The sequence below is a fragment of the Heptranchias perlo genome, chromosome 12 (assembly GCF_035084215.1).
Source record: "Heptranchias perlo isolate sHepPer1 chromosome 12, sHepPer1.hap1, whole genome shotgun sequence".
NCBI lineage: Eukaryota > Metazoa > Chordata > Chondrichthyes > Hexanchiformes > Hexanchidae > Heptranchias > Heptranchias perlo.
In genome coordinates, this window is record NC_090336.1 from 51,372,864 (window position 1) to 51,384,874 (window position 12,011).

At 42.4% G+C, this 12,011-nt stretch overlaps 1 protein-coding gene across 3 annotated transcripts in view; it reads right to left on the reverse strand.

Moving 5' to 3' along the window:
- Positions 1-12,011, reverse strand: part of ano5a (anoctamin 5a) — a 147,375-nt gene that overhangs the window by 109,568 nt on the left and 25,796 nt on the right. For 2 of the 3 annotated variants that reach the window (XM_067994096.1, XM_067994098.1), the window contains exons 2-3: positions 5,829-5,867; positions 3,795-3,865 (exon numbers count right to left, since the gene is read on the reverse strand). In XM_067994096.1, coding sequence (XP_067850197.1) covers positions 3,795-3,865; positions 5,829-5,867 — 110 coding nt within the window. The remainder of the gene's footprint in view (positions 1-3,794; positions 3,866-5,828; positions 5,868-12,011) is intronic. The other variant, XM_067994097.1, reaches the window with a different exon arrangement.

The following is a 12,011-nucleotide window of genomic DNA, read 5'->3' on the forward strand; positions in this document are numbered from 1 at the left end:
CCACAGTGCACCGGTGGTGAAGGGAGTGAACGTTTAGGGTGGTGGATGGGGTGCCAATCAAGCAGGCTGCTTTGTCCTGGATGGTATTAAGCTTCTTGAGTGTTGTTGGAGCTGTACTCATCCAGGCAAGTGGAGAGTATTCCATCACACACACATTTACCTGAGGAAGGAGGAAGCCTCCGAAAGCTTGTAGATTTCAAATAAAAATTGTTGGACTATAACTTGGTGTTGTAAAATTGTTTACAATTGTCAACCCCAGTCCATCACCGGCATCTCCACATCACTCCTGACTTGTGCCTTGTAGATGGTGGAAAGGCTTTGGGAAGTCAGGAGGTGAGTCCCTCGCCGCAGAATACCCAGCCTCTGACCTGCTCTTGTAGCCACAGTATTTATATGGCTGGTCCAGATAAGTTTCTGGTCAACGGTGCCCCCCAGGATGTTGATCGTGGAGGATTCGACGATAATAACGCTGTTGAATGTTAAGGGGAGGTGGTTAGACTTTCTCTTGTTGGAGATGGTCATTGTCTGGCGCGAATGTTACTTGCCACTTATCAGCCCAAGCCTGGATGTTATCCAGGTCTTGCTGCATGCGGGCTCGGACTGCTTCATTATTTGAGGGATTGCGAATGCAACTGAACACTGTGCAATCATCAGCGAACATCCCCATTTCTGACCTTATGATGGAGGGAAGATCATTGATGAAGCAGCTGAAGATGGTTGGGCACAGGACACGGCCCTGAGGAACTCCTGCAGCAATGTCCTGGGGCTGAGGTGATTGGCCTCCAACAACTGCTACCATCTTCCTTTGTACTAGGTATGACTCCAGCCACTGGAGAGTTTTCCCCGATTCCCATTGACTTCAATTTTATTAGGGTTCCTTGGTGCCACACTCGGTGAAATGCTGCCTTGATGTCAAGGGCAGTCACTCTCACCTCACCTCTGGAATTCAGCTCTTTTGTCCATGTTTGGACCAAGGCTGTAATGAGGTCTGGAGCCGAGTGGTCCTGGCGGAACCGAAACCGACCATCGGTGAGCAGGTTATTAGTGAGTAAGTGCCGCTTGATAGCACTGTCAACACACCTGCCGCAATGGAATGGAATTTAGAATGTTTAACAGCTTCATGTCCTTAATACTGCAACCAAAATTCAAAGTACTACAGACCAGCACTCATTTTAAAGGAACAAGAAATCAATGCTTTATTCTCTCATCTTTATGTCTCCTCCAGAACCGTAGCACTGTAGACAGTGTTTGACCCTTAAGAGTGCTGCTGATGAGTTTTCTCATTTCAGTGAGATGACACTTCATGACTATCAATGAGTTGACTCGTCACAATCATGATGGCCATTTTCTTTTGGGAACCCCCCCAAAAAAGTCAAAACAAGAGAATCAATTTGAATAGATGTAATGATATTAAAAATGTCTCATAAATCTACATTTTATTATAGTTTGTCTTCAGCCCATCCTCTCAACCACAGAAGGTGGATAGCTTTCAGGAAAAGAACTGTACGGACTGTGCTAGGTAAGCTAGGTAGGAACAGATTGGGATTATTTAATGATTGAGCTGCGGTTTTACTTCAAGCCACCATAATAAAAATATTTCATAGACCTTTTTAAAAAAAATACTTACCATTTCAGTCCTCTTCTGGGTCTACTGCTCAAGGTGAAGCCAACACCAGGCAGCCAATGCAGCTGCCAAGAGTTAAAATATAGCTGGGGTCTGAAAGATATTATCAGACCCCACCTCCTGAATTTCAATGGGGCCTTCGTCTACCTGGAGCGAGGGCCTTGCTAGCTAGCCAAGAAAGCGCCTGGTAAATTGACGTACAGCCCGAGACCAGCGAGGGTCAGGTGAGTAGGTCGCTACAAGCATTTAAAAAACCTTGCATATCCCGTTCTCGTCAGCGTTCAAGGAAGACTTAAAAATCGGGGCTTTAGCCTTTAGTAAGTCTCCTGAGATGACATCCCATTGCAACTAGGAAGCATTTGGACAGTAGTGATCATTTTCTCATTACTTTTCACATTTTATAGTCTCATTTCAGTTAGTTGCTTCTGATCATTTCATGTTGGTACCTGATTTCAGACCTCAGGCATACTGTGAGGCATACCGAGTGAGGAATCAACATAAACGGAGGGCAAAAGTCTGTCAATCAGAGCTGTGAATTGAGGGAACGTCACTGGTTATCCAGAAGCGAACCCAGGGCATTGCTGCAGGAGTTCCTCAGGGCAGTGTCCTTGGCCCAACCATCTTCAGCTGCTTCATCAATGACCTTCCCTCCATCATAAGGTCAGAAATGGGGATGTTCGCTGATGATTGCACAGTGTTCAGTTCCATTCGCAACCCCTCAAATAATGAAGCAGTCCGAGCCCGTATGCAGCAAGACCTGGACAACATCCAGGCTTGGGCTGATAAGTGGCAAGTAACATTCGCGCCAGACAAGTGCCAGGCAATGACCATCTCCAACAAGAGAAAGTCCAACCACCTCCCCTTGACATTCAACAGCATTACCATCGCCGAATTCCCTACCATCAACATCCTGGGGGTCACCATTGACCAGAAACTTATCTGGACCAGCCATATAAATACTGTGGCTACAAGAGCAGGTCAGAGGCTGGGTATTCTGTGGCGAGTGACTCACCTCCTGACTCCCCAAAGCCTTTCCACCATCTACAAGGCACAAGTCAGGAGTGTGATGGAATACTTGCCTGGATCAGTGCAGCTCCAAGAAGCTCGACACCATCCAGGACAAAGCAGCCCGCTTGATTGGCACCCCATCCACCACCCTAAACATTCACTCCCTTCACCACCGGCGCACAGTGGCTGCAGTGTGTACCATCCACAGGATGCACTGCAGCAACTCGCCAAGGCTTCTTCGACAGCACCTCCCAAACCAGCGACCTCTACCACCCAGAAGGGCAAGAGCAGCAGGTACATGGGAACAACACCACCTGCACGTTCCCCTCCAAGTCACACACCATCCCGACTTGGAAATATATCGCCGTTGCTTCATCATCGCTGGGTCAAAATCCTGGAACTCCCTTCCTAACAGCACTGTGGGAGAACAGTCACCACACGGACTGCTCACCACAAGGCGGCAGCTCACCACCACCTTCTCAAGGGCAATTAGGGATGGGCAATAAATGCCGGCCTCGCCAGCGAGGCCCACATCCCATGAACGAATAAAAAAAGAGGGAAGCTGAGAATGTTTTGTTTCTGTTACTTGAGACTAAGTTGAACAGGGAACAGTGTCAAATATTATTAGATGCTTGTAGGATTTTCAAAAGGATTAAACTTGCTCCTTGACAGGAACTTTACATTTTCACTATTATTACTGGTACATAATTTATACATAAATTCTTGCCAATGCTCGAGTGTGTAGGAACTTTTAAATGTAAAAGCAACTTATTAGATAGTCACATTTCATATTATCAAATATTGCCCAAACAATTTAATAGTGCAACACTCATTAAAAAAGACACAAGCCTAAGGCATTAAAATAAAAAAAGGGAAAAACTGCAAATGCTGGAAACCTGAAATAAAAGCTAAATATGCTAGCAATACACAGATCAATTAGCATCGTTACAGAGAAACGGACAGGTTATGACATTTTAGATGTGTAAACATCCTGCATATCGTTCAGATTACGTTTGTCTTAGGTTCTGATGAACAGTACACGCCCCGTGTATTTCCAGCATTTCCAGTTTTTATTTCAGTCAAAAACTTTCTTCTAACACTGCTGTTCTACAGAACTTGCACCGTATGGAGATACAATAAGTCAAGAAACAGCAAGATTTACCTCTGGATTGCCAGGAATTTCTCCTTGTCTGGTACCATTGGAAGGATCGTAGTAAGGCCCGTTGTCTTCACCTAAAACATGGAGAGAATATGTTGAAGAACATGGATTTGCTGCCGACGCAAACAGTGCTCTGGAATTTCAAGAACATTTTATGAAGGAAATTCTCTTTTCAAAGCAACTTCTAGCAGCTGTTCTTTTTTGTATCTTCAGCAAATGTACTGGGTGCAGCAAGAGCATGGCATAATCAGGCACACACAACAACAACACGTCCAGACTAATAATTAGATGCGTATCTTCCAAACATTGCAGGGAAAGAACGACAATGCAGGTAAAAGAACGACAATGCAGGTAAAAGAACGACAATGCAGGTAAAAGAACGACAATGCAGGTAAAAGAACGACAATGCAGGTAAAAGGCAAGTGAGCTGAACCTTTGACTGGGAGCCCCAAGTTTAAACAACAGTCTTCACTGATGTTCACACCTTGGTCTCTCCAACCTTGATGGCGGATGGAGGTGGGGGGCTGAGTGGAGGAGGGGCTAGCTGTGTCCAATCAAGCTGGATCAAGCCAAGCTGAAGGTTATTCAGGTTACTGGTGGATAGACTGGAGAGTTACATCAGTAGAGCTATCTGGAGAATGATCTTCTGAGAATGCCTCCTATTTGAGTAGGAATCAGCTGTGGGAGGTTGAGATAGGAGGAGCAATCAATAAAATTTAAAATACTTCTGGACTTCTATGTATTTCCATACATATATCGCAACCAAAATGTTCAGCTTACTGTAGGTTGTAACAAACGACAATGAATGCCATCAGAATCAATCTCAAGCTGTACATTCCAGTCAGTGCCCAAATATTTACAATCATTGTGCAGAGATTTCAATCCCAAATCACTGCTTTGTTAACAGCAGGCTTTTCTCCCTCAATTTGATGGAAACCACAAAATACTTTAGCTTTTTCACAGGAATAATTGTTTTTAAATCATGCAGAGGGAGACAAAGGTTTTTGTTTGCCCCTATAAAAAGTTCAGAAAGCAGGTTAACCCACCCTCCCCCAAATCAAGTCTTTTTTTTACATATTGTCGTGTAAGCTATTGGCCAGGTCTTACTTGAAATAATATGAAGCTGCATCAATCCAATGAACTGCATCTTGCAAAAACCAGTAACTCCACATTTAGAGAGAAAAAAAATCAGCAAGGAGAGGGTTTAAATAGGGAAATATTTAACAAAATAAAAGAATGGAAACATTGATAATGAAGAGACAACAAGAAGTTATAAATAAATCTGAACACCTTCATAAACTAAAGGGGAAGTGCATCCAAAAGAATAGCTACACAAAATGTTAAAAAGCAGTCTAGAAGCAATCATTGTGTGTAGAATCTCCTCTTTGGTGACAGTGACAACAACAAATTGCATTTATTTGGGGCCTTTAACATTGTAAAATGTCCGAACGGCTTCACAGGAGCGTTATTGGACAAAATTTGACACCGAGCCATATATCTAGATATTAGGATGGGTGACCAAAAGCTTGGTCAAAGAGGTGGGCATTAAGTAGCTTCTTAAAGGAGGAGAGAGAGAGATGGAGGGGTTTAAGAGAGGGAATTTCAGTGCTTACAGCCTAGACAGCTGAAGGTGGTGCGAAGGAAATCGGGGATGCACAAGAGGCCAGAACTGGAGAAATGCAGAGTTCTCGGAGGGTAATAGGGCTGAAGGAGGTTACAGAGACAGGGAGGGGCGAGGCCATGGACACTTGAAATGGCAACAAAGGAAGACCAAGAGATAACTGTAAGTTACATCCATATTGGTTCATAACATTAAAAGCATGTGGCATTTCTGATGAATATACTTTCCCTTGTGCAACACTGAAATACAGCATTTCAGCTTAATTACTGAGGAGTTCCACAAAATGCGATGACATTTACAACATTAAGAGCCACACTGGAAAGACCAGTAGACACAACCTCTGATCACTTGCACATTGTTTTGACACTTGGAAATGAAACACAGCAGAACACAGGATGCACAAAGATTTATTATACCTGGCGAATCCACTGCGATGCCAGTGATAACTGCAATATCTTTAAGGAAGAAAACATTAGGTTTAGGGGGTGGGGGGATACAAGCACAACTTGAATCCATCAACATATGTGTAAAATAAAGGTCTGTTGCAACAATAAACATTAACCAGCGGGTTATAATAACGGAATAGGGTAGTTTCAGTTCTCATAATTAGTAACCACAGCCAAGTCCTTGTATGTTTGGAGGTTCGTCCCCAGTACAGGAAGCATTGATAGGCCAATGTGTTGTACTATCAAAGAGCCTGCATTGCCACCGATACCATGCTACTGGAGAATGGTTTCAGATCGCAAAGGAGTAGTTCCCTCTTCTTTAAAGTGAGGGTACATCCCTCCTCTTACTACAGTAGGGGCAGTTTTCATCTTTATGATTCAAAGGGAAATGCTTTGGGGACTGCCACAGAAGCAATGGTACAGGATAAAAGGCAAACTATTTTACATGCTAAATCGCTGAGCTCGCATTCAAGACACAGATTTTACACCCGGATTCATGAACTGTATAGTACTGAAAATTACCTCTACCGTAAAATTTAAGAACTTAAAACAGACAGGACAAAGGGCATGTCTTTTTCTGCCAAATAGAGTATGATTAGTTTCTACCTGTGCCTGAGGAAACTAGGAATTACAGCATTGAGGTCATTTTGTCACTAGAATTCAGATACTAAATTCAATCTGCATCACCACTGTGTATATCCATAAGTACCTTCATCATACAGCGGGCACACTTCCATGAGTTTTCTACTTTTTAATCCAGACTTGGTATAATATGAACTAACCAGGAAAGTGGCAGTGGAATTCATTTTTCTGCATCAACAGCAACATTTTGTTAGCATGGCTCCCAGCATCCCAATCATCAGTATAGAAACGTTAAACTGAGGCCCCGTCTGCCCACTCAGGTGAATGCAAACAATCCCACGGCACTATTTTGAAGAAGAGCAGGGGAGTTCTCCCCAGTGTCCTGGCCAATATTTATCCCTCAACTAGCATCACTAAAAAAAAAGATTATCTGGTCTTGATCACATTGCTGTTTGTGGGACCTTGCTATGCGCAAATTGCCTGCCACGTTTCCTACATTACAACAGTGACTAACTTCAAGGTAATCCATTCACTGTAAAGTGCTTTGGAATGTCCTGAGGCTGTGAAAGGTGCTATATAAATCCAAGTTTGATCTTTCTTTCTTTTCAACACTTCACCTAATCCATTTTATGTCATGGGAGCTTTTCATTCCTGGAGGCCACTGTTCCTTTATCCTATAGTGGCTTCCAAGTAGGATGACATCACCATGACGCACATTCACTCTGCAGATGTGCTCACAAGAGTAAATAATAAACCTCTCTCAGAATTCTGACCAATAAATAGAAATGTTATATTTACAAGCCAAGGTTCTCTACAAATTCTGCAGCACAGGTGATGAATACAAGCTACAATTAAGTTGTCTTTCCCAGAATGCTTTGCACAGAGGAAGCAAAATTCAAATTTACAGACAGGATTTCTCTGAAGCAAGCACCATATGGCACAGCACTGTTGACCAGCAGATTATTTACATTGTATAATTACAAAACAGTGCAGAGTCCCCCTTTGAGTAATGCACATTGGAAATGAACCAATGTCCATTAGCAAAAGTGGAAAAGGATTTAGATGTGATGGTCAACCCTTCACTGAAGGTCTCCAGTCAGATTTAAACCAGTAAACGGGGAGGATAAAAAAAAAGACAAAAAAAGGAAAGGAAACAGTGACTTCAAAAACAGAAAAATCAATTTAAAAAAAGGAATTAAAAGAAAGACTTGCATTTATATAGCACCTTTCACGACCTCAGGACATCCCAAAGCACTTTACAGCCAATTAAGTACTTTCTTTTTTTGAAGTGTAGTAACTGTTGTAATGTAGGAAATGCACCAGCCAATTTGCGAACAGCAATGTCCTACAAACAGCAATGTAATAATGACCAGAAAATCTGTTTTAATGATGTTGGTTGAGGGATAAATATTGGCCAGGACACCGGGAAGAACGCCACTGCTCTTCTTCGAATAACGCCATGGGATCTTTTACGTCCACCTGAGAGGGCAAACGGGACCTCGGTTTAATGTCTCATCCGAAAGACGGCATCCCCGACAATGCAGCACCGGAGTATCCGCCTAGATTTTGTGCTCAGGTCTCTGGAGTGGGACTTGAACCCACAACCTTCTGACTCAGAGGCAAGAGTGCTACCACTGAGCCATGGCTGAATACTTTGAATGATAAGCTTAAATACTTCTATGCAAACTCAAGGATCATCAGAAGGAAAAGTACTCGTGTCACAGGTTTACACAACTAGAGAGAATATTGATATTATTTGTTCACAGGTAATCTGGGGCATGAAGCACAGTCGTGATGTTCAGCTTCTAACCTGGCCTGTCCCTTTAAGGCCATTGCTCAAGAATTCCCTATGGGAATACAGGCAATTGTGACTGTAATTGTAAATTCCGAGGGTGAATTGGAAGTCAGTACATTCCTCCTCAGTTTCAGGCACACATCATTTTAAGATTAAAGATTGTTTTCATCTATAATTAAGTGTGATGTCTACACGATAATGTCTGCACAGACATATGTACCATTATTAATTGCTTACAGTAAGTCAGATGTAAAAGATAAAGTCATGGTTTTTCATATAACCATAGAAGTTTACAGCACAAAAGGCAGCCATTTGCCTCATCATGTTTGAGCTAGCTGTTTACCAGAGAAATCCAGAACTAAACCCACTGCTGAATTTTTAGGCTCATGATTGTACATCTGAAAAACACGGATACCATAAGAAGCAGAAAGCACAGTTTTAAAAGAAGTTTATCACCTAGAAAGCTACTGGAACTCTGAGTTGAACGAAACTAATGGATGAAGGTAATGCAGTAGGTGTACGTTACTTCAATATTCACGAGGCATTTGACAAAGTTCCTTGTGAGACTGATAGGGGATTATTCTCACACAGGATAGTGGTCGTGTGAAACAGGTTCCCAGAGAAATAAATTGATCGGGTTGATTTGATACTTTTGAAGGGATTGTGAGTGGATAGTTGTTGAGTAGAGAGTTTGAGGATTATAGAGATACTAATGGCACTGCTTGATTCTTTTCTCCAAGGCTGAGAGGGAAAAGAACTTACTGTTCCTTCAAGTAGGGGATCAGCAGGTGGTGAGGAAGGGGCAGATGCCTATGATAAAAATATAGACCCCGATTTTAAAGACGAGATGGGGCGGGGGGGAACACGGAGGTCTGGCCGGTTCATTTAAATAAATTTTCATGGAGTCCCGCCTGAAATCGGCCACATCCACTACCTGGCCGGCAGGTGGAAGCGGGGATTTGGTGACAGGAAGCCGCAGCCGGAGACTCATGGGAGCGGTCCCCAGCAGTCAGTTTAGAGAGGGAGGGGGGCTACAGTGACAAGTGGCTGTTATTTTCTGTATAATTAAACTCAAAAGAGAACTTCTCTGCAACGCACCCACATTATTGTGGGAGAAGTTATGTTAAACTTGTATAGAACCTTGATTAGACCACACTTTGAGTATTGTGCACAGTTCTGGTCTCCATATTACAAAAAGGATACAGAATCACTGGAGAAGGTGCAAAAAAGATTTACTCGGCTGATACCAGAACTGAGAGGTTATACCCATCAGGAAAGATTGAACAGGCTGGAGCTCTTTTCTCTATAATAGAGAAGACTGAGAGGTGACCAGATAGAGATCTTTAAGATTATGTGTCGAAAGCTTAAACTTAATATTACTTATTCTATACAATGCATTAACACCCAAACACTTATTAAGACAAGCGAGAATTTATTAAGAAACTTGTACAAGTGGAAGAGTGCCTCAAACAATGGTTGAGGCTACGTCTTCGCTGAGTTCAAGAAACAGCTCACGTTTATACAGTTCAATAACAACGCCCACCTGGTCACAGAATATGGGCGTACACGTACATTCTTTATTGGTTTAGGTAGTTAGTCAATCAAAATAGGGAACCCACCCTCTAGTTCCCATGGCCGTCTCGATATTTTGGACACAGGCCTGGGAAAGTGCTTTTTCCCTAAGAAACTGTCTTTATCATCAGTAAGTCTATAGCTAGTCTCAAGGCTATATGGTCATTCATTTCTGTTAGTCAGACAGCTATCAGCATGAGAAAGCTCAAAGTAATTACACAATTGTGCTTCTATGTGTTTTCGTGAGAAACTATTATGTGAGCTTTAAAGTGAATTAGCTGGTCAGTTAATATGGTCAAATATCCATCATGCATTTCTACATTCGTGAGTTAAGTGTATTAGAGAGAGTTAATATGGTCAGGTATCTCTATGTATTTCCACATATGAAAGGGTTTGAAGGGTAGAAGGGTAGAAGAAAAGATGTTTCCATTTGCGAGGGCGACCAGAACTAAAACCATAAATATAAGATAGTCACCAAATAAATCAAATAGGGAATCCAGGAGAAACTTCTTTACCCAGAGAGTGGTTAGAACATGGAACTCACTATCACAAGGAGTAGTTGAAGCGACTAGTATAGATGCATTTAAGGGGAAGCTAGACAAACACATGAGGGAGAAAGGAATAGAAGGATATTCAGATAGGGTTAGATGAAGAAAGGAAGGAAGAGGCTCCTGTGGAAAATAAACACCACTGTTTCTGTGCTGTAAATTCTATGTAATTCTATGTAATTATTATGCAGCAAAACCATATTCATGATGTCACAACAGCAACACATCAGAACTCTCCAAACATAATAAACAATTTTCCATATTAACATTTGAAAGGGACATTGCATTTATGAAAAAAAAAATTGTTGTTAAGAGATGCAGAAAGCAAAGGAAATGTGCATCATTCTGATCAGAGCCATGTGTTTTTGAAGATATGTTCTCAGGATGTGGACAACGCTGGCAAGGCTACATTTTATTGTCCATCACCATTTGTCTTGAACTGCTGTCATCCTTGTGCTGATGGTAATTTTTTTTTATAACTTTGCATTAAGAGTCAGCCACATAGTAGACCAGAACGTGGCCTTTTAAGGAATGGAGAACGTCAGTGATCCAGTTGAATTTTTTTAATAACAATCTGGCAGTTTACATGGACATTCTAGTGCTAGCCTACCAGCTTTGAATTCCATCACACAACTTGCCAGGATGGGATTTGAACTCTCAACCTCTAGGTTACTAGCCCAGTACCATATCTAATGACACTATCCTACCCTGGCATTGGATAGTCTCACTCTTGTGAGCACAATGGAAGAAAATACAGGCCAACCACCCAGGAAACAGAGTGAAAAATGCACACAGTCTACAAGTCAGATCATAATCTGGGAACGATGCCAAAGCAATACATCAGAGCCAAACAAAATGGTTATGTGAGGGGAGGGGAGATGCTTAAACTCTTAAAATCTTACTGTACTTATTCATTTCAAATTTGGCAAAAATTAAAATTGACAATTTGGATTCTGAATATATTTAAAGTGGACAAACAAACCGCAAATTAAATTGAACTGAAGAGGCACAACACATGCTAGATATGCTAGGAGAGGAGATACCAGGGCCTAGAAATACGTGCGCACCCATTTTTGGTCTCACGGGGGGCACTGGCTGCCTCAGGGCAAACCAATCTTGCAACGGAGGCCTCAAACAGGCGTTATGCTCCTTATTTTCATATGCAAAGGGCCTAACACCTGTTTTGGCGTGGGTACTGCATGCCGATTTTTTAGCCTTTAACAATATGGGTGGCACACTTCCAGGTCGTAATGAGCGTGTGCTTCCTGACCGCCATATTGGAGGCTTAGGAGGCCATTTAGCGCCCGAAAAATGGGCACTGTGTGGCTGAATTTCTAGGCCTTGGCGCCTTTCCTGGAAGTTCATCCTGCAGTCATCCATACAAGGTTTCATTCTGATCTGAAACAAAATAGTGCAAATGCTGGAAATCTGAAATAAAAACAGAAAATGCTTGAAACACTCAGCAGGTCAGGCAGCATCTGTGGAGAAGCAGAGTTAACGTTTCAGGTCGATGACCTTTCAACAGAACTGGAAGAAGTTACAGATTTAACAGTTTTTAAGCAAATACAGAGCCAGGGAAAAGGATGGGGGGGAGGGGGGGGAGGGAAATAGAACAAGGGGAAGCTCTGCAATAGGGTGGAGGGCAGGAGTGATTAA